At 46.0% G+C, this 26,709-nt stretch overlaps 2 protein-coding genes across 2 annotated transcripts; one reads left to right on the top strand and one right to left on the bottom strand.

Moving 5' to 3' along the window:
* Nucleotides 1-123: 123 nt before the first annotated feature.
* On the bottom strand, nucleotides 124-5,220 carry LOC133893083 (uncharacterized). Its single transcript, XM_062334051.1, has 4 exons — nucleotides 4,882-5,220; nucleotides 3,917-3,955; nucleotides 2,965-3,822; nucleotides 124-2,689 (listed from the first exon to the last, which is right to left on the bottom strand). The coding sequence occupies exons 1-4, from the start codon at nucleotides 5,218-5,220 to the stop codon at nucleotides 707-709; spliced, it is 3,219 nt and encodes a 1,072-aa protein (XP_062190035.1). The 3' UTR covers nucleotides 124-706.
* Nucleotides 5,221-23,228: 18,008 nt separating this feature from the next.
* Nucleotides 23,229-26,136, top strand: LOC133892555 (zinc finger CCCH domain-containing protein 50-like). Its single transcript, XM_062333403.1, has 2 exons — nucleotides 23,229-23,418; nucleotides 23,670-26,136. Exon 2 carries the CDS (start codon nucleotides 23,702-23,704, stop codon nucleotides 25,721-25,723), a length of 2,022 nt encoding a protein of 673 aa, XP_062189387.1. The 5' UTR covers nucleotides 23,229-23,418; nucleotides 23,670-23,701; the 3' UTR covers nucleotides 25,724-26,136.
* The last annotated feature ends 573 nt before the right edge of the window (nucleotides 26,137-26,709 follow it).

The following is a 26,709-nucleotide window of genomic DNA, read 5'->3' as shown; positions in this document are numbered from 1 at the left end:
AGCATACACCAAACTTTGGTCACGGATCAAACAATGACTTAGCATGCCTACTGTCCTGTAAAAACTTTGAACCTCGGAGAATATCATGAGCATAAAGATTTTCACAAGTATACTTAGAACATATGCATTTTCACAAGTATGCTTAGAACACGCTTTTGGGTTTGTTGCACAGGGACAGAGTTCCAAATTTAGTTCAGGTATGGTTCTTATACGAGCGCACTATAACACGCTTGTCCAGCTAACCGACATAGTATATGTAATAAAAAGCAAGAGTATAACTCCGGGTAAAGTTTTATCAGAAAACTTCAAAGGAAAGGTAAAAGCTTCATCATAGGCTTCCAAACAAGAAGCGCATGATTCTATCACGGAAGACTTGATAAGCCACTGGAGGCTGAACTGCTGATGCGAAGGCAATCATCAATCACATGTTTGTAGTTCATTGGTCTCATCTGCTCTTGATAAGTATTGAGAACGTACATGCACATAACTGTAGATGAAATTGAAAACTGAGTTTTATAAGCTTCCTCCATTCGTTTCTCAACCAAAAAACAAAGTTTGAACAAGTAGTACCCATCAATTACTGCAGGTTGCATTCTGACCATAAGATCACTTCGTTCTCTTAACCGGCAGCCAATCCATTCAATAAAGGTTGGCTAATCCAAAGATATTGCTGGGCATGGACCGACCTTACTCATTTTCATGCGATCTAAGGTATGCCAAACAATTCATGAGCTCCTTTATCAGTAGACTTGTCTGCCCCGAACAAGTCAGGACTCCCTTTATCTGTGGATTTATCCGAGGGGCTGCTGTGAATCATTTGGTATGGAGGATTACCCATGTGCCATTCGTTGACGTCCATGGGCGAATCAGTAAAATGAGAAGTACATCCTTCGCCATCAGAAGGAAATGACAGAGCAACATCAGTTGATCTTCGTGGTCGTCGAACAGGTCTGCTGCTCCTGCTTGAAGATGGAAAGTTTGCCTCCCTGCCCTTTTGTTTGGTCCCAAGAAAGCCACAGGCAAGAGCTTCCAGAGCTCGGGCTGTTGGCGGGCGGCTTCTGCTACTCTGCCTTCTTGAGTTGAAAGAAAGCTCCCCATAGAGCACATTACTAGGGGCATCCATATCTGGAAGGTGGTTGGTCATTTCCTCAGTTTCTGAAGAACGTAGAGGTCTGTCCATGGCTTGTGTATTCTTGTCGGATTGAGGGACACTGTAGCTCACAGTTGACTCATAATCAGATGGTGTTTGTGGGACATTCGGATCAACGACATGCCTATTTTGTCGCTTTTCCTTGTAAATCATTTTTTCATCATTGCGGGGCACATTGTGAAGCTGTCTGCAATATGCCTGCTTGTTATTCACATCGAAGGATATGTTAGTTGATGAGTTCGCAATTGCGCCCCATACAAAAGGGTTAGCCTCTCTGCTTGTTTCATTTGCTCCAGACACATCATGTTGCGGTGGCTTGTCAACTTTCTTCCAGTAATGATTTTCATTGGCAACAATATTTTTGCGACCAGTTCTTTCAGTCTTACAGGAAACTAACCTTCTTCTCTTTGACAAAGGTGCTAAGAAAACTTGGGACTCAGCATTTATCCTTTGATCAAACTGAAAGCTTATTTCAGTGGAGGTAGTAGTAGTATAGACCCTTTGAACATCAACAGGAAGAATAGTTGCGGTAGAAGAGCACACACTATTCACTGTGCCGAAATCTTGATCAATTGAAATATGACCATTGATCGATGTTGATGTGCCTGAAAAAACAGACTTCTGAAGTGCACTAGAATCCATCTTATCACTTGTTGGAGGCTTACTTTTCTTCTCCTCGTTAACATACTTGACATTGGTTGTGCTTCGATCAGTATTTATATGTTCATATGGCTGAGAGCCGTCTTCAGAATCTGAGTGCTCCTCTGAGCTGTCACTCCCAGAATCTCCTGATCGTGGTGAAGACATGTAACCATGACTGGCATCTGTTGGTAGATTTCTTAGTGACCTCACCTTAGAAGGTTCTTCCCCTTGAACAAGACTAGTATCCACCACAGTAAATTTCATTAGCTCTGGGGAACAGCCAGGCTCACTGGCCCGGCTATAGCAAGGAGGTTTCTTGTCAGGAAGTGTGTTTTTGTCAGGTTCAGAATCATGGATCCATCCATTTTCAAGCTTAACCACACCTTCATCATTACCACCCTCAACTCCAAACTCAAGCAGCTTTGGTTCAGATGCAACTTTTCTCAAGACATCGCTAACAGAATCAAAATAATGATTTCCTTTGACAAGCTTCTTTCTAGAAAATTTCTTTACGCCTGGAATGAGAAAGACTAAAGCATGCTTTCCAACTGGTGAAGAATCCTTGGGCTGCTCTGAATGCCAGCCTCTTGCAAGCAACCGAGGCCAGACAGCCTCCCAGAATAGATCATTGGATCTTGCCTTGCTTAGTCTGAAGTCACCAGTCAAAAACTTTATGATATCTCCAGATGAAAGCGCCGAGCAAGCCTTGCCAATAGGGATTTCTGATCGGGTCAAGATACCATGATTTCTACTAGGATCTAATGCAAATCCAGTCAAGTCATATTTCCCCTTGCCAATTCCAACTGCCTCTACAAGAACTTGAGCACCAACTGTGGACTTTAAGGTCAAAATAAACTGCTCAAAAGTAGATGTTCCCTCATTGAATGTCTTAAAGACCTGCAGAAGACCATGTAACTGTCATCCTCTTGAGAAAACTGATGGAATCACATCAATGCAATGACATGCTAGACAGAAATTCAGGAGCATCTTAGAGCAAAAGGTTAAGATACCAGAATAATGGCATAAGACTTTTAGTTTAAATAATAAAATAATAACCAGTATATTCAATGCTAGGGCTTTTTCAAAGGCAGAAAAGCATGGTTTTAATGCTAGGTCTTTTTTCAAAAAAAAAGAAGAAAAAAAAAAGAGGAGGAAAAGAAAAGTTGACACACCTCCAGCAAAGGATCTTCAACCTCCCTTGCTACGGCAGCAAGCAAACGTGACAACAATTCCTGCTGCCTAGGACCAGAAAATATACGTAACCCAAGTATACATCTCCTGCTTCTTGCTTTTCTACATGCAGCCCATCGTTTGTATGCATCAGACCTGAAAAATTCTCCGTAGTAGTAGGACAACACTTCTCCCATTGTCTTACCTTCCGTAAATTTCATCACCTGAACAAGATTTTTGCCAAATATGTAGAGACCCAGAAGAAAAGTATGTGCCTCTTCATCAGTCCAGGAGTGTCTTGGCATCCCAGGCAATGGAATAAAATCATTAAGTTTCCTTTTTACACAAGAACAGACTAAAAGCTCCCTTTTCTGTAAGCAGTGCATATCTTGTCCTATAGATCCTGATAATTTCTCACCTTGCTCGACATATTCAACTTTACAGCCCCGACACTCTGAACAAATGCTGTGCTGATATAAATTTCCGGGAATATTTCCACTGCTGTGGATGGTACCTTCATCTTGTGAAGGACATGAACTGCGTCCTGAAAATCCCCTCTGCTCTTCTTTTATATGACTGCTTGTATTTTGGGTCAATGTGACTGGAATAGCTAATCCTACTGCCACAGGGTACTCAAACCCAACCGAAATGCTGTCATAAACTGTCAATGAGCTTAGTTTCATGAGTTTATCATCTGTTACTAGATTTGGAACTTCCACCTGGTACTCATCCCCTACACGAGGGTATACTCGTGTGTCTTCATTGACCTCCTCTGGACATAAGGGTTCTAGAAAACGAGGATGGTCAACAAGCATCTCTATCGGATGGTCTTCATCATCCTTGATTTCAATCTGATCCATCTGCACAAAAGCAAAGGGGTATCAGATTGGGATCCATGATGGCTGAACACATAGCTGAGTGATATAACATAAATATGTGGGCAAACATATCTACCTGATAATCTTCTTCTTTCTTGATTTCAAGAGAATCCATCTGTAAAAAAAAGTACAGGATATGGATCATATTAGACCATTAGTTCATGCTCAGTCAACTCTATATGCATGTCATCTGAACAGGAATATGTAACACCAGGACAAGTCTGCAATACACGAAGTGTGGAGATAAGAGGGGAAGCATTCATACTGTGAAGGTCTGTGAGTATAGAAATGTGCCTCGATATGCTCAGATACACTGATTACTCGGAGAAAAAGTGCATAATAACATGCAGCACTTAAATTAACTTATTCTAAATTTGTTATACTGTTTTATGTCATAAAGAAAGCATATAACAAAATGAGGACTTGGCACAGAGAGTTTAGACATCCAGCAAATAGTGTGGGCTCAAGCATAAACTATTTCTTCATTCCAACATTTCCTACTCTAAATCTGCATGCATACTAGGTTGAAGGGGGGAAACCGTCCGTCAACAGTAGCTGCATTTTTCCTCGGAAAAAAACAAAAAAACAAAAATGGTAGCATTTTGCAGTCATCTGCCCACCAAACCATTTGCATTAGCTCTGACAGCAATTGCAGGCTAGGCGCACTGATCAAGATCAATAAGTTAAAGAAAAACTGCACTTTATCAATCCCACACCAGCCAGGGACAAACTTAACGTGGGACATGGGATTCAGTTGATCCCCCAAAAAATTTTCGAGTTGCAAACTGAACTGCACCCGCACCTCGGGTACCGAGTCATACGGGGTCAACTGAGATCGATCTTGCGCGCAGAGGAAGAACAACCCAATCGAACCATCAATGGATGGATTACAATAGTAGGCTGCCACGAAGCAAACAAATCCGATGCTAACCGACGGAGAGAGACAACGAAAGATGTGGGTTTGATTGCTCACAGCGAAGAAGAGATCCCGAGTAACACAATTCTACGAACAATCAATCCAAGCAGGCTGAGGCGCCTTACCAGCAAATGGAATCGGTCGCGAGTCCGGACGGATCTCCCGTCCACGGTAGAGGGGAAGACAACAACGCCGATGAGGAAAGGATGAGCTTCTTCGAGGTGGATTGCGTGCTCCGGCGAAAGGACGCCGGAGACGCGGGCGCTGGCGAGGTGGACCGGCGGCGGCGCGGACGCTGGCGAAGTGGCGAGGACGACGATGGTGTGAGAGATGCTCTGCCTCGACAAAACGAGGCAGCCGGGTGGAGGTGGACCCCAGCGTTCCTCGGGCCGGGCCGGACCGGAAGAAAGCCCAGATAGCTTTGGGCCTAGGAGGCTGCCCAGGCTCGGCCCGTAAAGAGGCATCAGACCAAAACAAACCCTCCGTTACCAGTTTACCACATGTCAACATCAACCCATTGCTGTTGGAAAAAAAAAAACATAGAAGTGGTGAGAGGAGAAGGAAGAAAAACACGCACCTATGAAAAGATCTGACATTGTTTAGAGGGTGTGAATAGATGGAGTCTGAAAATTTTACAAACTAAATATAGTACATTAGTAAAATATGGATTTTTTTTAGATTTTTCGAGAACCTTTGTAAGGTTTCAAAAAATCTACAAATACTCTGAATATTTTTCGGAGCTCACCACAAGATTGATAGCTTAATGAGCGACGTCTGGCTATCGAGGTGGATAAAACACCAAGAGTAACAAACGCGAAATTACCAGCTTAACGAAGAAACCGAGTGCTCAAATGATGAATTTGAATCTTATTAGCACTACTCCTGCTCTCATTCAATTCCACACAAGACTTCACCTAGAATCACAAAGGGAAGTGGAGATGGAAGCTTTGAATGCTTTTGAGCTATTTGTCTCAAGTTATGTCGAAATGAATGAGTTGGGTGTTGTTTGAGAGAGGGTGTAGGGTATAAATATTACACACTCAAAAACTAGCCATTGCACTGTAAAAATACGAACACTCCGTAAAAGTGTGTACCTTCCGCACACCCTTAGTTAACCTAAACTCCGCAAAAGTGTGGATCAATTCGGAGGAGTTCTTGCAAATCTATACCACCATGGTACAGGCTGCGGGAGGCCATGGGAAGGTCATGGCCAACTACTTCCCTAACGTCTTGACCGGTTTCACCCGGTCCTAGCTGATGAACCTCCCCCACGGATCAGTTCACTCCTAGGATGACCTGTGCGACCAGTTCATCGCCAACTTCCAAGGAACCTACGTCTGACCAGGGGTCGAGGACGACCTATATCAGGTCCGGCAGCGACAAGAAGAGTCATTGTGAGACTTCATACGATGTTTTGCCAAACGCCGGAACACCATTCCAAGGATCACGGGAGAGTCTGTGATCCTAGCGTTCAAGCAGGGGGTCAAAGACTAGAAAATGACCAAGAAGCTGGTCACCCGGGTAATCCAAAACACAACCGAGCTTTTCGAACTCGCAGATAAGTGCATGTAGGTTGCCGAGGCCCGAGAGCAGCAGATCGACACTATGTCGCAACCTGCTTCTGACCAGCCCACCTCTTCCAAAGGGGTCGGCTGGAAGAACAAGAAGAGCAAGCGTAAGGCCGAACCTCCCGAGCTCTTGGCGATCGAGCAAACCGGCCTAACACGCCGACGCTTCGAGAAGAAAGACAAAAAATAAGGGTTAGAGCTACTACCCGATCCACCGTACAGACGCCCACGACCTAACCGAGTGCAAGGTTGTTTGAGGCATCATCGACAAGGAGCTCCGGGAGCACAGGCATAAGCACGACAAGGACGATGAGGATGGGGCTGCCCCCGACCAGTCGACACTGGGATACCAATAGGCCGATCACATGGTCCACCACACCTTCGGAGGTGCCGCGACATATTCCTTTAATATGGAATACAAGTCGATGGTCCGGGAGGTGTGGGCGACCGCATTGGACCCGAGCCCGCGCCTGAAGTGGTCGGAGGTCTCACTCACTTTTAGCTAGGCCGACCACCCCGCGTGCGTTAGAAGCCCTAGTCGCTATCCCATTGTGGTCGAATCCATGGTGTAGAACATCCCGCTGGGTCAAGTACTCATCGACAGGGGGAGCTCAATCAACCTCCTCTTCGCCGACACGCTGGATGCCCTACAGATTCCAAGGAGCTCGTTGAGGCCATCTCTACCCTTCTTCAGGATCACCCTGGGCTCCTTAGCTAAGCCTTTAGGGAAAATCGAGCTGCCCATTACCTTTGGCTCACCGGACAACTTCAGAACAGAAAGGGTCCTGTTCAATGTGGCCGACTTCGGGACCACATATAACACGATCCTCAGATGACCAACGATGGCCCAGTTCATGGCCATTGCCCACTATGAATACCAAACGATCAAAATCCCTGTGCCAGTAGGGGCCATCACCATTGCTGGTAATGCCAAAATGGGCCTGCACTATGACAAGAGGAGTCTCGACATGGTCGAGTTGACTCCCAAATCACAAATCGTGACAACTGAACCCAGCGGGCGACCGATAAAGGTCTATGTCATCGCCAGCTAGACGATCGTCTCAAGGCAATGAGCCCAGACGACACCGACCCGACCAAGTCGGTCCAGATAGGGTCCGCACTGGACCTCAATATAGGGACTCATGCTCATTACCTTCCTTCAGGTGAACGCGAACGTCTTTTCATAGAGTCTATCTGATATGCCCGGAGTCCTCGGGGATGTGATAGAGCACAAGTTTTCTGTGCGACCAGACGTGCAACCAGTAAAGCAAAAAGTGCGCCAATTCGCAACCAACTGGAAGGAAGCGCTTCGTCAAGAGATCGACAAGCTCCTGGAAGCAGGCTTAATCCGGGAGGTGCAGTACTCAGAATAGCTGGCTAACCTAGTCATGCTCTGGAAGCACAATGACAAGTGGAGAATGTGTGTTGACTTCACCGATCTTAACAAGGTGTGCCCAAATGACCTTTTTCCTCTTCCCCAAATCGATCAGCTAGTTGACTCAATGGCCAACAACGATCTGTTATGTCTCTTAGATGCTCAATTGGGGTACCATCATATTAGTATGTTTAGGGAAGATGAGGAAAAGTCGACTTTTGTTACACCCTTTGGGGTCTTTTGCTATGTAAAAATGTTTTTTGGCTTAAAAAGTGTCTGTGCCACTTACCAACAGTGTATTCAACTCATTCTCCGACCACAACTTGGAAAAAATATCAAGGCATACGTGGACGATGTGGTTGTCAAAATTATGACCAAGACAGACCTAGTTATAGACCTTCAAGAAATGTTTGACAATCTCCAGAAGTACCGTATGAAGCTAAATCCAAAGAAGTGTACGCTCGGGGTTCTGTCAAGGAAGTTGCTTGGACTCCTCGTGTCTCATCGAGGGATAGATGCGTATCTTGAAAAGATCAGTGCCATAGACCAGATGAGATCCCTGACTAGGTTAAAGGAGGTTCAAAAACTAACAGGATGCATTGCTACTCTGAGCAGGTTCATCTCAAGTCTAGGGGAGAAGGGATTGCCGCTCTTCAAACTTCTAAAGAAAAACGACAACTTTCAATGAACACCGGAAGCAAAGGCAGCATTTCAATAGCTCAAGGTATCTCCCCTCCCCTCCCATACTAACTGCGCCTCGACCTGACAAGGAGCTTTTGCTCTATGTTGCCTCAACATAACAGGTCGCGAGCGCGGTCCTAGTCATCGAGTGGTAAGGTCTCCAGCGACTAGTGTATTACGTCAGTGAGGTCCTGCACGACACGAAGGCTCGGTACCCACAGGCTCAGAAACTGCTCTACGCCATCTTAATGGCTTCTTGCAAGCTCAGACACTACTTTCAGACTCACAGAATCAAGGTGATTTTCTCGTTCTCAATTAGGGAAATTCTCCATAATAGAGATGCAGCAGGAAAAACAGTAAAGTGGACAGTAGAGCTCGGGGGATTCGATCTCAGTACATCCCTCAAACGTCTATCAAGTCCCATACGCTGGCCGATTTTGTAGCCGAGTGGTCATCCTTCGAGCATGAGTAGGTGCAACGACCAGAGGCAAACGAACACCGAACCATGCACTTTGACGGATCGTTCACACTAAAGGGAGCCGAGGCTTGAGTGGTTCTAACCTCACCTACCGGGCATAGAAATAAAGCTTAACCGAGAGCTCTACTCAAAGTCTCACTCAGAGACTCCGGAACACCTATAGAGTCCGGAGTATCCGGACCAATCCGGAGACTCCGATACCAGACAAAACTGCCCTTTGATCCCGGTGTTCATGAGTGATGGTGTCTCTCAAAAATTAGTTTTCATAAAGCACTTTGAGCACTGAGACACTACCAAAACTACAAGAAGCGACCCTCTTAATAGTACAGCATTCCTAAGACTCAAAATTCAAATTAAAAAACAGTTGGATTTTAAGAGTCTCTTCATGCCACTTCTTCTTTCTTTTTGAGGGGCATGGACATCTTTTATCCTTTTTCAATAGGACTAAAATCTGTTCATACACTTGATAAAACCATTAGTCCCTTAATCGTTTGTCATCAATTATCCAAAACCCACAGGGGGCCTAGATGCACTTTCAATCTCCCCATTTTTGGTGATTGATGACAACCCGATTAAAGCTTATAAAAGATAATAGAATTTAAAGTTTTAAATTTTAAGATATTTGGTAAGCTCCCCCCTAAATGTGTGAATTGTCTTGAATTTAGAATTTAAGAGCAAATGCACATATTTAAAGAAGATTTGCGAGAGCTCCCATTATATCTTAGAATTCGTGGGGTGCAAAGTGTGTGAGCATTTATATACGTGATGCATATGGCATGGTATTTCACAAAATCTAAGAAAGAAAGAAACAAATATTACACCATTCAAATCATTTCATCACACTAGCACCAAATATGGTCTTATGAATTTAAGAAGTCTATTACAGGCAAACCACATAGTTCATTACAAATATAGCATATGTCTCAGTTAATCCAAGGAAACGATGAAGGGATTAAAAGGAAGATAGATAGGACACAATCGGATTTCTCTCCCTCTTTGGTATCAAGCACCAAAAAGAAAGAGAAGCATAAAGACAAACTAACCGCTGTCTTCTTCATAGTCATCATCAGCACCGTCATCGGATCCATCTTCATGTCCATCTTCCGAAGAACTTGCTTCGTCTTCCTCTACTTCCTTGTCATCATCATCGCTCTCCTCATCATTTTGAGCATGAGAGGTACCCGCAACATCTCTTTGGGCTTCATCATACCAAGCCCAGGGGTTTTCAAACTCTGGCTCACTTTCTTTTGCTTCATGAATGATTGGTGAGCAAGATGGCTGAATGCCAAGGTGAGAGTGTATCTCCTATTGCCTTGCTTCAATTTCTTCATCCTCATATTAGTTTCTCGAATTTGAGTTGCATTATGAGTGCAAACTCGAAAAATTGCCTTGAGTGCACTTTTGAGAAAAGACTGAGAACCTCTACAGGATGGAACACGCTAAGGGGCCATGCGTTGTGCACTCGGAGCTGTAGGTGGAGGAGAGGTCGAAGGAGGTGACCGAGAGCTCACAATTCTCACTCTATAAGGCTCGCGCTTCACCTCCTTGAAGAAAATTTTCTTTGTAATCCTCTCAATCATGTACATGATATAAGGTGCATAAGCACAGCTCTTGTTGGGAGTGTAATAGGTTGCATGAATTTCCTCCCAAACAAAGTCAATCACGCTAAATGGTTCGCCTTCATTAGACATCTGTGCAAGAAGGTTTCTAAATATGCCTTGCACATTGGTTACATTACCTCCTTTTGGATTCAAGGTGAGCCGAAAGAGACTGTTCAGATATTTGTAGAAGGGCTTCATCCATGTAGTTGTGCCATACATTACTCTTCCTCGATCCAAGTACATGAAATCAATATCATCAGGTGACAATTGATTCTCATTGTGAATATTTGAATTGTGCAAATCACGAACATCAAAACCAAATAGGTGAGCAAATGATTGATATGAAATATTGTATTTTTCTCCTTCGATCATCCAGAACATTGACTGATTTTCCTCATGATAATAAGAAAGAGTAGCATAAAACTGGGCAATCACCTTAACGCTCCAATCACATTTCAGACCCATGAACTTCTTAATCTTCTTCTCCTCACAAGCAGTGATGACAGCATTGAATGTCTGATCATTTTTCTGTTCCATATACTCCCAGTCAATCCACTGCATCGGGGTAACAGGGTTTTTCTTGGTGAGAATCACGCTTTCATAAAAGTCGGCGTGAAACTCATTCCAAAAGCGAGGGTCGGCCACGCTCTTCTCATATTCATACGGGTCTTCATCTCTGTCTTTCTTGCATTTTTTGCAGCTCTCTTCATGTAATCAATCATCCTCCTTGGGATTTCATGGGATTGATGAGCCCTATATGGTCGGTGAAGTTTTAGTGGAGCTAGCACAATGTTTTCCTCTTCTAATTCATCATCCTTTCCGTGGATGCTAGAACCGGCATCCATTGCTTTTCCTTTACCACGGCCAGTTGTCACAGGAACAGTTCCTCTTGGCTTGAAAGAGCCTCTGCCTCTCATGGCTTGCAATTTAGTTGTTGCCCGAGGCACATTTCCGGATTGTGCCAGCTCCTCAATCCGAATTCCTCTTGTTTCATCTCTCTGAGAAGGGGCATCGGTTTGGCCTTGAGCATGAGAATCGCTCTTCTGTTTCTTCCTCCTCTCATACCCATAACCTTTGTTTCGATCCATATCAAATGACCTGAGATATATATCAAAGAGGTATAAGATAATGCACAAAGGTTGATTGAGGCAGACTGTTGAAAGTGGAAATGCTGGAAAAAATTTGACAGACCCGGAGTATCCGGGCCAACCCGGATACTCCGGGTGACCTGACTCCGGGCCAAGATTTTAGGGTTTTCTTGATTCCTTTTCCACATTGCAAAACCCTCCTAGGGATTGATTCTAGGGACCATAAGGGACGTATTCACCGAAGGAATTTGATTTTGGACCAAGGTATTTAGAGACCGGGTGAAAAAGTACCTTTTGGTCTAAATGAGGCACCGAGGTTCAATCCGGAGGAAAGGTCGGAGATTCCGAGCTTGAAAAGATGAAGAATCCAAGATTCTCGTGAAAAATCCTTGGTTGAAGCTTGAAATCGCCAGAGCCCTCTTTTTGTGAAGAAGGAAAGGAAATAGATGCAAAAAGGGTGGAAGAGGGAGAAGAAACCAAAGGGATTGCTGTATAAACTGGGTTACTCGGAGACTCCGGGCCGACCCGAAGACCTCAAGTGGAGTCAGACGCCCAAACCGAGAGGCCATCCCGGAGGGTGAGTAACAGAACCCGGATACTTCGGGTGGTCTCGGAGACTCCAGGTTCTGTTAACTCAACAGAACCACAGGCTCACAAAATAGTTTCAGATTCCGGATACTCCGGGATAGTCCGGACATTCCGGGATCTGTAGAATTTCCAGATTGAGCTAGGGGCTGAGAGAAGATTGTTGGACAATTGAGACATATATTTACCACTTGTGATCAGCCAACAAACATCATTACATAACTATGATCACAAGTAACAAAATATGATCCAAAGATCAAAGATCCAAATTTTCAAATATTCCACACAAGATTTTTGAAAAACTATCTATAAAATTACAAATCCACAACAATCAATTGTATGTGATATGTCAAGTCATGTTGCGAGAATTTAGGATATTGAGCTCACATCTCAACTCACAAAATTTTCGCTCATCTAATGGCTTTGTGAGGATATCGGCTAGTTGTTTTTCGGTTCTCACATAGCGAATATCGATATCCCCTTTTGTAGAGTGGTCTGTCAAGAAGTGGTGACGTACATCTATGTGTTTAGTTCTTGAGTGTTATACGGGATTATTGGCTATCTTGACGGCACTCTTATTGTCACACAAAAGTGGAACTTTGGTCATGTTATAGCAGTAATCTCTTAATGTTTGCTTCATCCAAAGTAGTTGAGCACAACAAGCTCCTGCTGCAACATACTCAGCTTCGGCGGTGGATAGAGCTACACAATTTTGTTTCTTGGATGACCAAGACACCAAGGACCTACCCAAGAATTGGTAAGTCCCGGATATACTCTTCCTATCCACTTTGCAATCGGCATAGTCAGAGTCCGAATAGTCGATAAGTTCGAAGGATGAACCTTTGGGATACCATAAGCCAAGATATGGAGTATGAACTAAATATCTAAGAATTCTCTTAACAGCCATTAAATGGTACTCCTTAGGAGCGGCTTGAAATCTTGCACACATGTACATACTAAGTATAATATCAGGCCTAGATGCACAAAGGTAAAGTAAAGAACCGATCATAGAACGATATACCTTTTGATCCACGGCCTTACCTTCTTCATTTAGGTCGAGATGCCCATTTGATTGCATTGGAGTCTTGATGGGCTTTGCATTCTTCATGTCAAACTTTTTAAGCATATCCTTGATATACTTCATTTGACAAATAAAGATTCCTTTCTTGAGTTGTTTGATTTGAAATCCTAGGAAGAACTTTAATTCACCCATCATTGACATCTCGAATCTCTTGGTCATAATCCTACTAAACTCTTCACAAAATATTTTGTTAGTAGAACCAAATATAATGTCATCAACATATATTTGGTAAACAAATAAATTATTATCAACATTCTTAGTAAAGAGAGTAGAATCGGCTTTGCCTATTTTAAAACCTTTATTAATGAGAAAATTCCTAAGGCATTCATACCATGCTCTAGGTGCTTTCTTAAGCCCATAGAGTGTCTTACGGAGTTTATACACATGATGAGGGCATTTGAGATCTTCAAATCTGGGAGGTTGCTCTACGTACACCAATTCGGAGATTGGTTCATTTAGGAAAATGATCTTCACGTTCATTTGATATAGCTTGAAATCATGGTGAGTAACATAGGTAAGTAATATACAAATTGATTCAAGTCTAGCCGCAGGAGCATAAGTCTCACCAAAATCCAAACCTTCTATTTGCGTGAAGCCTTGAGCAACCAACCTTACTTTGTTTCTTGTAACGATCCTATTCTCATCTTGCTTGTTGCGGAAGACCCATTTTGTGCCAATCACATTTTGGTTAGGTCTTTCCACCAACGTCTAAACTTCATTCCTCTTGAAATTGTTCAACTCTTCTTGCATAACCATCACCCAATCCGGATCTCCAAGTGTGTCTTCCACCTTCAATGGTTCCAAAGCGGAGACAAAAGAGTAACATTCACAAAAATTTGCAATTCTAGAACAAGTGGTTACCCCCTTTTGTATATCACCAAGTATGTTGTCCATAGGGTGATCTTTTTGGATGCTTTGATGAACTATTGGGTGTGGCACTTAAGATTGGGGTTGAATATCTTCTCCTTCATCAAGAAACTTGTTGTAATCATCATGAGCTTGATCTTGATCTTGTTCTTGATTTTGATCTTGCATAGGAGTTGATGTTGATGGCTCTGCTTGAATTGAGGAAGATGGTTGACTTAAGTCTTTATTTGCTAAATTTTACTCTTGTGATTCTTGAGGCTTGATTTCTTCAATTGTTATCTTCTTAATTGCTTCGTTTGAAATTTCTTCATCACCTAGAACATTAGGATCAACTTGCTCCACTTGGGAGCCGTTAGATTCATCAAATATCACGTCGCGTGCAATTTCAACACAACCAGAGGTTTTTTCGAAAACACGATAGGCGTAGGCATTTGATACATAACCAAGCATAAAACCTTCGTCTACTTTAGGAGCAAATTTAGAACTTTTTGCCTTCTTATTAATAATAAAACATTTGTATGTCTTGCTCTTGTCCTTCTTGAATGGCTTGCCCTTATTTTCTTCTTTGTCTTTGCTTTTCTTCTTGTTAGGGCAATCCGCTATGAAATGGTCAACTTTGTCACACTCATAGCACGCCCTCTTGGAAGTTCTTCTCTTGGGAATGTCTCTTTTATATTTGCTATATCCTCCCTTCCTCATGAATTTCTTGAACTTTCTTACAAAGAAAGCAATTTCTTCATCATCGAAGCTTTCGTCTTCACTTGAGCAAGATTTTTCAACTTGTTTGCTCTTGCTTGCCTTAAAAGCTATATCTTTGTTCTTGGAGGAGGAGCTTTGCTTGGACAAGTTCTTCAATTTATTTGCTTCTTCTTTCATTAGCTTATGAGCAAGTATTCTCCCAAGAACATTACTTGGGGTGAGCCTCTTGTAATCTCTACTCTCCCGGATAAGGGTGACCAATGTTGGATTTTTTTTGGAGCAAAGGCTTTAAGTAACCTTCTCACAACCTTGTGATCATCGAGTTCTTCACTCCCAAGTCCTCTTATCTTGTTCACAAGCACCATTATCTGATCATACATTGCTTGTGGAGTCTCATCATCCTCCATGACAAATCTTCCCAATTTGCCTTCAAGTAATTCAATCTTGGATTCCCTCACACTAGTTGTACCTTCGTGTGATACTTGAAGTGTGTTCCAAATTGATTTAGCCTCTTCAAGCCCATCCACCTTGTTGAACTCTTCGGGGCTTAAGGTGCTATGTAGGACACTTGTTGCTTGGGTATTTCTATGTATGGCTTGTTCTTGTTCGAGTGTGAGCTACATGTCTTCAGCTGGAAAATCAGTACTTACACACACAATTCTCCAAATGCTCGGATGGAGCAATATTAAATGCATCTTCATCTTGTGCCTCCAAGCGACGTAACGAGTATCATCAAAAAATGGTGACGGTATGGAGATGAAGTTGTTAGAAGGGGATTTTAATTTGCTATAATCGAAATTGATTTCAACTCCATTTCTTTCTGTGGAGTCACCGGCGGTTGATGCATCTCCCAAATCCATTTGTCTTCTAGAACCACCACCCGAGGTTTCACCTTTTGGGCTTCTCGGGCTTTTCTCTCCGGACGCCGACATCTCTAATTCCTCCAAGCGGTTAAGCCTTATAGGAGGTTAAGCTCTGATACCACTTGAATGTCCTTGATGTCGACTAGAGGGGGAGTATATAGTCATTTCTGAAAATTAAAACTCAGTAGCGGATTAAACAGGGTTCGAAGACTCCAGAGTATCCGAATTAACTCGGATTATCCGGACTATACAGAACCTTCGAAAACAAAGTAAGCTTAAGAGATTCTACTAGAGATTATAAGCTATCACAGTATTTCTAAGATGGATATTTTCTACTGAACAATAAAGGTATAATTAAATACTCGCAAGCAATATAATTGAGGCAAATCCTCAAATAACAATTTGAATGAATAACTTGCAAGAATTTAAATGGAGACAAGATTTAAATCCAAAGTTCGGTCACCTCATAAAGAAGTGTCTACGTCTCCGTTGAGGAGCTCACAAAGAGCCGGGTCTTTTCCAACCCTATCTTCTCCCAAGCGATCACAAAGATCAAGCTAGGGTTCTTACTCAAATCAAGGGTAATACAAACTCCCCGTGGCACTCCACAGCAATTGGGTGCTATACGGGTGACCTCTTGCCGTCTAGAAGCACAAAGCTTCAAGAGAAAAGATTGCAATTCGTAGCTAGGCAAGAACTCAAATGCTTAAAGGGTTTCTTTTTGCTCTCTTGCTCAAAATCTCACTCCCCAAACCAAACTCTCAAAACTTTGCAAAGATTGAGCACTAGAGAGTTGGGAAGGCTATTGAATGCACTAGAGAGAGTAAATGAGTTGGTGGTTCAGCAAGCATTCAATGAGAGGGGGTGAAGAGGTATTTATACTCTTTCCCCAAAAATTAGCCGTTATTGTGCAAACCAGACAGACTCGGAGTCTCCAGATTCACCCGGAGTCTCCGGGTTGCACAGAAAACTGCGCACCTAACCTGTCAGAACTAGCCGTTACACTGACCTGGAGTATTCGGGTTCACCTGAAGTCTCCGGGTAACACTTAGAGAAAAACTGGCTAGAACTCAAGCTCGGAGGATGCTCGGAAGCATCAGACCTCGGAGACTCCGGGTAAAAAATCTTAGCTAACCGAGAGCCTGTCTCGGAGACTCACTCGGAGACTCCAGAACTTTAACAGTATCCGGAGTATCTGAACGAACTCGGAGACTCCGGGATTTAAAAATTAAATCGTAACCAAGAGCTCTTCACGGAGACCCACTCGGAGTATCCAGGACATTTGAACTGTCCAGAGTATCCGGGCCATCCCGGAGACTCCGGGCATAGTATAAAGCTTAACTGAGAGCTCTACTCGGAGTCTCACTCGGAGACTCCGGAACACCTATAGAGTCCGGAGTATCCGGACCAATCCAGAGACTCCGGAACCAGACAAAACTGCCCTTTGATCCCGGTGTTCGTGAGTGATGGTGTCTCTCAAAAATTGGTTTTTATAAAGCACTTTGAGCACTGAGACACTACCAAAACTACAAGAAGTAACCCTCTTAATAGTACGACATTCCTGAGACTCAAAATTCAAATTAAAAAATAGTTGGATTCTAAGAGTCTCATCATGTCACTTCTTCTTTCTTTTTGAGGGGCATGGACATCTTTTATCCCTTTTCAACGAGACTAAAATATGTTCATACACTTGATTAAACCATTAATCCCTTAATTGTTTGTCATCAATTATCCAAAACTCACACGGGGCCTAGATGCACTTTCAACCTCGCTGAAGCGAGAAGACTAGAGCGACGCTTCGTTGGCTTTGAGGTCAAGCACGTCCCTCACAAGGACAACTTCCTAGCCGATGAGCTGGCTCGTCTAGCTTCTTCTCGTGAACCTATCCTAATCAGAGTCTTTGAAGAAATACTCTCACGACCATCCATCGCGGTCTCAAGCTAAGGTGAAGGGGATGCTCCTTCAGTGTTGTCGACCTCAGGCGGCCATCATATGGTTGTACTGCTCGATTCGGGTATGACCTGGATGGATTAGATCTTGGATTATCTTCAAAATCGAGCAGTCCCTAACGATTATGCGCTAGCAGAAAAGGTCTCACGGCAAGCCCACATATAATCCCTGGTAGAGGGACGCATCTACCACTGAGGGAGCAACGACCTTTTAGTGAAATACATCACCTAGGAAGCGGGGAGCACAATGCTCTCTAATATCCACGAAGGCATATGTGGTAGCCACGCTTCATATCGCATCCTGGTCAGAAAGGTATCCCGGTAAGGATTCTATTGGCCCACTGCCCTCCAGGATGCCTATGAGCTGGTGAAATGATGTGAGTTGTGTCAGTACCACGACTAAAATGCCAACCTACCAGTCTAGGCACTGCAAACCGTACTACTCTTTTGGCCTTTTATTGTCTGAGGGCTCGATATCGCGAGACCATTCCCTAAAGCCCCAGACGATTTTGAGTTCCTGTTCGTGGCAATCGACAAGTTCACTAAGTGGATCAAGGTGAGCCCATTAGGAAGATCACCGCCACAGCCGCGATTAAGTTTATACAAGGGCTGGTAGTGTAGTTTGGTAGTCCGAACCGCATAATCACGGACAACAGAACTCAGTTCGCTAGTAGTGCTTTTTGAGACTACTGCAAAGAGATCGGGACTTTGTTATGCGTTTGTGGCTCACCCCCAAAGCAACAGACATGTTGAAAGTACGAACGAGATGATATTGCAAGGGATCAAAACTCAGGTCTTCGATTGTCTTAAAAGCTATTCGAGATGCTGGGTGGATGAACTCCCTAGTACTCTGGTCATTACGAACGACCCCTAGCTGGGTCACACCTGAAACCCCTTTCTTCCTGGTTTTTGGCGTCGAAGTAATGCTCCCCTCTGAAATCGCCCTGAGTTAATAATTACTTGGATAATGATCATGTGGCACGATGGGAGGATGACATAAACCTGATTGAAGAGTTCCGGGATCGCGTTCTAATTCGAGCTGCCCATTATCAGTAGAGACTCAGACACTACCACAACTGAAAGGTGCAGAAGCGAATACTAGTCGTAGGCGACTTCATCCTTAGGCAAATCCAGAATAAGGCTGGTCGAAATAAACTCTCCCCCAAATGGGAGGGACCCTACAAAGTGTTACCATCACCTGACCTGGCACGGTCAAGCTAGCCATGGAAGACCCTACAAAGTGTTGCCATCCGCTGACCTTGTTGCACAGTTCTATGTGTACGGTCGCTTGAAGACAAACTTGTCTTTATATTTTGTAGGACCTTTCGGACGAGCATGGAATATAGCTTGCAAGTTCTTAAATTACAAAAACATAGACTCTCCGTTTTGCAGGACTTCACAATTAAGCCACGGGCTCCCAACATATTGATTCTCCGACCATAGCACGCGGCAACGCTCGACGTCCACTACGAAACTTAGTGATCGAGATGCCAAATGGCCAGGAGGCCAGAGACAACGACCACCAGACCATAAGTTCTCACTAGGGCCGATCGCTACTCGCCCCTGATGGACTTGCTGAGCCGTGTCTTGTTTTGCGCACCAAGAACCTGACTAGCATGCGGATAGAACAAGAACAGACGTTCAACCCCCATGCTTCTTCATTCATGGAAAGGTTAGGTTATAGGATGACTAGTTACATCTAATCAGACTAACTATCCTATTACATGCCTGCCCTACCCTCCCTGCCTCAAGCGGCTAGCGCAAAGTTGACAAAAAGGGCCTGTCGAATTCTCGCCTCTATTTGCCCTTGACTGAGTCAAAGAACCTCTTGTACTCTTCCTTGGAGAGACAACTCACCACTTCGGGGATTAGACGATGACCGACATAAGGTCCAGGGAAGGTGGCCGACGCAAAGACCTTGCTAGGGCTGTTGACTAGCACCGGTGCACCCTACAGACCTCCCTTCCGCTTTATCTCCAACTCTTCCTCTTCATTGATCTTCTTCTCCAGAAGGTCCCAATCGACCCCCTCCTTGTCATTAGAGATATCGATGACCTCGACCGAGGGATCCGCCCAGGCGGGAGATCGAGACGAACCGAAGGGGGGGGGGGCGACCTTCTTTGGAAGAGCGTGAGCTCGATGGTCGCTGGCTTCAACCTCGTAAGCATACCCACGACAACCGCCGCCTCCGTAAGCACCACGGTGAGTGGATCCGGAGTCGGAGCCGACTTTGCCCCTGTCGAGCCGTCCGAGGTCATCGACCTCTTCAGCGATGAGGCAGGGGAATATGCCATGGCCTCAGGGCCTGCAAACACTACGAGGCAGAATGCAAGACGATATGAAGGTGAATAGACTCTAGGCACTAAAAGTTTGAGGGTGAGAAGGAAGGCGAGAGGGTGGTTCGAAAGGCCATCAAACACTCCTCCTTTTTAAACCACATCAACACCCTAACCAATGAGGCCTTTAAAATCGCTCGAAACCCAAGGGAGCACACAGAAGGAACCAAGAGTCATTTAGATCTGGTGATAATCAATATCTATCCCGTACCCTCTTTTTTTACCTCTCGAGACATTTAAACCTCCCCACATGATGCGAAGTTCAGAGTTACACTCTGAGGACTAACGTCGTCAATGACCACTCTCTGAGCAGACTATGTCCGTTCGAGGCCCAAGTGGTGTGACCAGGCCGAACCATAGTCACGAGAAAGCTCGACGGTTATTGTTGGTATATTGAGTAAAGGGTACCCTGGCAAACTGGCCCCACGAGGGATTTAACAGCCAGAGACGTATATTTCGTAAAACTAATCGGTCGCGCGACCAGGATATGGTTACCACGACTAGTACAAGGCATACACGACTAGTCTCCCTGCACCATCACATAAATCCGCGACCGGCTTCACTAGTCGCAAGGCCGAATCTGACACAACTTGTCCAATAGTATTTATTAACAACTACTCATGTGTTTTCCTTCCCCAGGCGCTAACTCCAGTGGACGAAGTCATGGATGGTGTAGAAGGGTCTTGTCCCGTCTCGTAGCATTAAATGCTATAGAGTGAGACTTTTGTAGGTCGATGCGGTGCTGCACGACGAACGAGACGTTGTCAGCAGGCCGATCAAGCAAGTGATCAGGGACAGTCCTTCGTAGTGATGGCTTGTGTTAGATATTAGGATGAACAGAGTTTTATATTTGGACTCACATGTAAGTTCTCCTCCTTTCTACTATATAAGGGATGAGAACCCCATTTATACAGAAAGGAAGATTAAGTCTGGTAGCCAGCTAGAACTACCTCTGTAACCAATTAAGATCCTCCACAACACAACACACAAGATGCATGACTATTATCCTCCAGGAGACCTAAACCTGTATAACTCCTTGTGTCCCTGAGTCCATTGTACGTACACACATCGATTCTTAAAACGCCGTTCAGGCACCCGCTGTCCAGCATACCTCAAAATCATTATCAGAGATTGAGATTAACTCTCGATAGATGATAAGAAGAAGTAGACGTCTATAGAACATAGATATCCTTAGAAAACTACTCATGAGGGGACTATTCAAAAGGTAAGAAGAAGTAGACATATATGAAACATATATATCCTTAAAGCAACTCCAACATCATATTCATATTTCACCCTCTGTATCCTCATATGGATTGCCATATATAAAGATTCTTCTTCCATATTGCTTCACCGCTCCAACAACACATCCATATTTCCCTATCCATATTCTCTCTCCTATTTTTTAATAATATTCTATAACTAACAATACACACCGATGTCTCAACGCGAACACACTTCATCGGTGGTGGCTACTCACGCATCTAGAGATCAGGCTCAGCATACACGCGCAGCACCTCAGCGAGAAGACATGCACTGGTGTACCGAACCCGACAGCCGCAACACGCATGCCGGCAGCGTAGCCAACCCAGCCATTCGGCGGCACGACTCACCAGCTGGCAGCGATAACCAATCGACCAACACAAAGGCGGACAACTCAGTGGCCAGAAGAGCGACCGACGCGTGAGCACGATGACGAAGGCACACACGACGGGGGAAAAGTCAAAACAACTCAACGACGAAGGTCACCGGAGTGCTGACATGCTTCCATGGTGGCAGAGGGCACACACGCCGGAGCACAAACACACTTTGGATTTGGGGAGGCAGGGGAGGTAGCACAAGGGGGAGCGCAGTTGCTCTCACAATGGGAAGAACTCATCAAAATGGCGGATTGGGGAACTGAACTCCGGGAAAACCACCATATCAACCAAAACCTCCTAGATGAACAGATCAATAGAGGCCACCGCGCATGGGTCGAGAAGGCAGTCAGGGATGGCGTGGGGAGAGAGGCACGCCAGATTTGGCGTGCGGGAGGTCGGGAATGGCGACCGCTCTAAAATGGAGATTGCGATAGAGGGTCTGTTGGAAACGGGATTTAAAGAATTTTAGCATGCGGATGAAATAGTGGGTGAAATGGATAAGCTGTTGAAGATGCTCTTAGAAAACTACTCATGAGGGGACTATTAAAAAGGTGAAACACGAGGATGATGAAGGTACTATTTCTTTGTTAAAGAGGGTTCCGAGGAAAGATATTTTTTTAAGAGTCTGGTGCATTTATTATGTACCCTAATAAGTACATCAATCTTGAGATAACCTTTCATACAAATTTCACCCATTCGATTTCTTAGGTCAAGCTTGAAGTATGAACCAGCACTGCGTATTTTGTTCAAGACTAGGGAAAAATGTCTAGATATGAATCCAAGACAAAGCCAAAGGCATCCGAGTACTGTACAATAAGAAGGATTTTGATTCGTCCAAGCATCTGGGTTCCGTTCTCAAAAAAGGCGAATCTGGGTTGAACCGCAACAGCGAACTGTAAAACGAAGCCGTTCCGTCCTCGGCATGCCACGGTTGACGGTTTTCCGCTCCTCCCGTCTCACCCCCATCTTCTCACCGACAGGTGGGTCCAACCCGACAGCCCTGAGATTTGACCACTGTCCTGGCTACGCCTGGGGCCCACTTCCCCCTTCCCCCTCTCGCGGACCTCACCAACCCAGCATCCAATCCACCTCTGCGGCCCACTCAACCGCTCGACGCGTCCGCTCGCTGCGCCGAACACTCCTTGGACGACGCCCACAGCGCCGGTGGCAACGCCCACGTTTGTCACATCCGTGGGCATCAGCTTCGATCCATGGACCAGGTCCAGGCGACGCTACCGACGACCTTTCCACGGGCCGACCGGCCCGTACCGCGACGGAGATGCAACCGAGGCTTTCGGCGTCGAATCTCCCGTCCACCACCTGCCCCGGCCGATCCAGGCCGTCCGTATCGCCAGCCGACGGCCGGATGGGGCTCCAGCGCAGCAGGGTGGCGGGCGGGCGCCCGACCCCACCGCGCACCGGCACCCGCCTGTTTGAATCCCCGCGGGCCTCGCCCCCAGTACATTCTCCCACACAAATCTCAAACCAAACCGCCCCCTTACACTTCTAAATCATCTGAATGACAATGCGGCCCCATCTTATGCGGTCCCTACATGTCAGTGAGTGTATAAGACGAGGGGTTAGACAAAGTATGGAGTGGTGCCCGAGGAATAAGACAAGTTAACTCCACCTCACCACCACCAGTAAACTGCGAGTCCTCCTCGTCGCTGCGTCTCTCTCTCTCTCTCTCTCTCTCTCTCTCTTTCTCACTGCTGTTCCCAAAAACAGTTTCGGCTTCTCTTCTCCGGCGAGGGCCGACGACGGCGACCGTCGCAAGGAAGGAAAGAGAAGGAGCCCGTTGGATCCGGCTGGATTGGATTAGATTAGGACCGGATCATCGCGGCGAGGCAGGTAAATACTGCTCGTTATTGCTTTCCTTTCTCGCGTCGATCCGGCCTTCGGATCGGGGATTGCTCCCGGGGCTATCCGGATTGGATAACCTGATTTCTTTCCAAGGAGAGGTGCTCCGATTCGTGGAGTTGGTTTCTTCTTCTGCTTTCCATTTTCTCGCCTTCTTTATTCGACGATTTCTTGATCTCGTTTCGTGGTGCCCTCGTCTTGCTGAATCTATATAAGCCTTCGCCGTCTTGCCGTGGTTGCAGATGCGCTGAGCTCTCATCGGGTTGAGTGAGCGATGGGCGACCTTGCCGATCTCGCGTTCGCGGACGAGGCAGCGCGTTCGCATCTCGCCGGCGGCGGCCGGCGGGACAGGCTGGCGGCGCTGCTGGAGCTCGCGGCAGCGGACGATGCCTCCGGGTTCCGTGAGGCTCTCGCTGGGGGAGTCGAGGAGGCGGCGGCAGAGCTGGCTGACGGGGTGGGACTGTGGTACGGCCGGAGCAAGGCGTACGAGCCGCGCACGCCGCTGATGGTCGCGGCGACGTACGGCAGCGCGGCCGTGGTGTCGCTGCTGCTCGGCCTGGGCTGCGTCGATGTCAACAGACGCCCCGGTGTCGACGGAGCCACCGCGCTGCATTGCGCTGCGTCCGGCGGCTCGCGTAACGCCGTCGCCATCGTCAAGTTGCTCCTGGCTGCTGGCGCCGACCCGGTCACACCCGATTCCGCTGGCCGCTGCCCTGCCGACGTCATCCTGGCTCCTCCTGGTTTGCCGGACGCCTTGGGCGATCTGGAGATGCTCCTTGGTCGCCGCAGAGGGCTCGCTGTAGCGACCTCGGTGCCATCGGGCTCGTCGTCCCCGCCACTGTCGTCCTCGCCGGATGAGGGCAACAGGTCGCTATCCTCGAGGTCGTCTTCGTTGTCTCCGATTACGGTGGACCGTGGCAAGAAGGAGTACCCAGTGGATCCGACGCTGCCGGACATCAAGAGCAGCGTGTATGCCTCCGACGAGTTCCGCATGTTTGCGTTCAAGGTGCGGCCCTGCTCCAGGGCATACTCGCATGACTGGACGGAGTGCCCATTCGTGCACCCCGGCGAGAACGCCCGCCGCCGTGACCCCCGCAAGCACCCGTACACTGCTGTGCCTTGCCCCAACTTCCGCCGCCCTGGTGGCTGCCCCAGCGGTGATAGCTGTGAGTTCTCCCATGGCGTGTTTGAGAGCTGGCTCCACCCGTCGCAGTACCGCACCAGGCTCTGCAAGGAGGGTGCAGCTTGCGCCCGCCGCATCTGCTTCTTCGCTCATGATGAAGATGAGCTCCGCCATGTGCCTCGCAATAGCGGCGCAGGTCTGCTGTCTCCCCGTGCCTCATCTATTGATATGACTGCAGCAGCTGCTCTTGGGCTTCTTCCCGGATCTCCTACCAGGCACTTTGTGCAGCCACCTGGGTCACCATCTTCTGCGAACAATGGTGAAGGTGCTGCTGCTCATTGGCTCCAAGGTAGCAGGCTGCGTTCTTCTTTCAATGCAAGGGATGCACAAATTGATGACCTTGGTGCACTCCTGGAATGGGAATCACAGTACCTTGGGGCACTCAGCCTCCCACAAAGCAGCCGATCCCAACCCCGTCTTTCTACTGGTCTGAGCATTCGGCCAACAGCGATTGCTCCAACTAGCCTTGAAGAAATGTATGCTTCAGACATGGCAATGTCGCCAATGTTTTCTAATGACCAAGGTCACTCAGTCTACTCACCAGCACACAAATCAGCCATCCTTAACAAGCTTCATCAGCAAAAGGGCCTCCTGTCACCTGTTAATACCAACAGGATGTACTCTGCAAGGGGCCTCGATCCATCGGCACTTCTCCATTCTCCATTTGGTGGCATGTCTCCTCGGTCGCCTCGGACCATGGAGCCAACATCACCCCTAAGTGCCCGTGTTGGAGCTACTGTTACACAGCGTGAGATGTTTGATCAGTTCTCTTCCCTGAACAAGCATCAGGTGCCATCTGTGGGTTCGCCACGGAATCTTAATGCTTCATGGGGCAACATTGTTGCCCCAAAGGGTAAGGTCGACTGGGGTGTTGACGACGAGGAGCTGGTCCGCTTGAGGCATCCCTCACAGCTAGGAGTTGCAGAAGAGGAGCCAGATGTGTCATGGGTGCAGTCACTGGCGAACCATGCCGAGCTGAATGGTATTAGGAGTGAAATGGCAGGCATGGCCTCCCGATCATTGAATAGGCCTGACCTGAGCAATCAGGCTGACCTAGTGGATCACACGGTAATTTCTTCTTGGCTTGAGCAGATGCACTTGGAACCGAAGTGACTATCGAGGGAACAATCATTTTACTGGGTTAGCTACTGAAGAATAGTTATTGGTCCTAGTAAATAATAATTATTCTATTTTATTCTTAAAATTTTTGTTCGCAAAGTCAGAGATGGTCAGATGGTGGTGTTCAGCAAAGAAGCATCCGGATCCGGTCACAGATTGGTAGCTGAAAGAGAATTGGTAAACAACCTCACTTTCGGGGTCCTAACTAGTTCAGATGAGGTATAATTCTTTTCATTAGTTCATATGAGATATAAATTCATATGTTCCACCATTGGTCATTGTGTTCCTGATCTCTTGTAACAAGAGAAATTATAGTTGTCCTTTTTGTCATTTATCAATGAATGATTTTGTGAAAACATTGTTAATTTCAATTTATTGCTCCGCCGGTGGATAGTACAATTTCGTTCTATTTTTTCTATTTTCTTGTCTTTGATTGATCATATGACTATGGCTGTGAAAATGGTCCACCACCAACCATGAGATATTTCTGTATCACTGTTGATGTTATCAGAGAGTTCCAAACTTCACAAATCTTTTTTTTTTTTTGACTCTTCATCACTGAATACAGCTGTAGTATCTGAATATGAACGCGCGCACTCACCCCCACACATATACGCACCTACTCCACACACACCTAACGCACGCACATGCTAGCCCTACAACTACACACAGCTCGAAGAAAGCGTCCATCCAAAGATCACCAGGACTCACTGAGAATTCCGTAGACGACGAGCACGTCGTAATCCTTTCTGTAGCGTCACGCCGGAGAAACTGGAGAAATCCGAAATAAATCAGAGCCTCCGCGCGTCACCCGGACTTGAAGCCCGGGTGGGTTCGGCTCAAAGCTTAGCCAGACAGACAGAATAGGATATGAAAACAAAATGCCCTGGAAAATGTACGAACATAACAGTACAACTGTTAAACTGGTTTCTGTATCTTCTCTTCGAAAATCTTTATCTGCCATGTTCCGTCGTAAAGAT

This window comes from Phragmites australis, chromosome 15 (genome assembly GCF_958298935.1).
Source record: "Phragmites australis chromosome 15, lpPhrAust1.1, whole genome shotgun sequence".
NCBI lineage: Eukaryota > Viridiplantae > Streptophyta > Magnoliopsida > Poales > Poaceae > Phragmites > Phragmites australis.
Note: the sequence above shows the minus strand (reverse complement) of the source record. Positions and strands in the feature narration are given on the sequence as shown.

Bases quoted from the DNA above. Each gene is read 5' to 3' on its own strand.
- LOC133893083 (XM_062334051.1), bottom strand. From the start codon at position 5,220: ATGCCTCTTTACGGGCCGAGCCTGGGCAGCCTCCTAGGCCCAAAGCTA. The intron at 3,956-4,881 runs GTAAGGCGCCTC...TTTTTTTTACAG, and splicing joins GCGACCGATTCCATTTGCTG to ATGGATTCTCTTGAAATCAA. The intron at 2,690-2,964 runs GTGTGTCAACTT...GGTCTTCTGCAG, and splicing joins TTGAAGATCCTTTGCTGGAG to GTCTTTAAGACATTCAATGA.
- LOC133892555 (XM_062333403.1), top strand. From the start codon at position 23,702: ATGGGCGACCTTGCCGATCTCGCGTTCGCGGACGAGGCAGCGCGTTCG.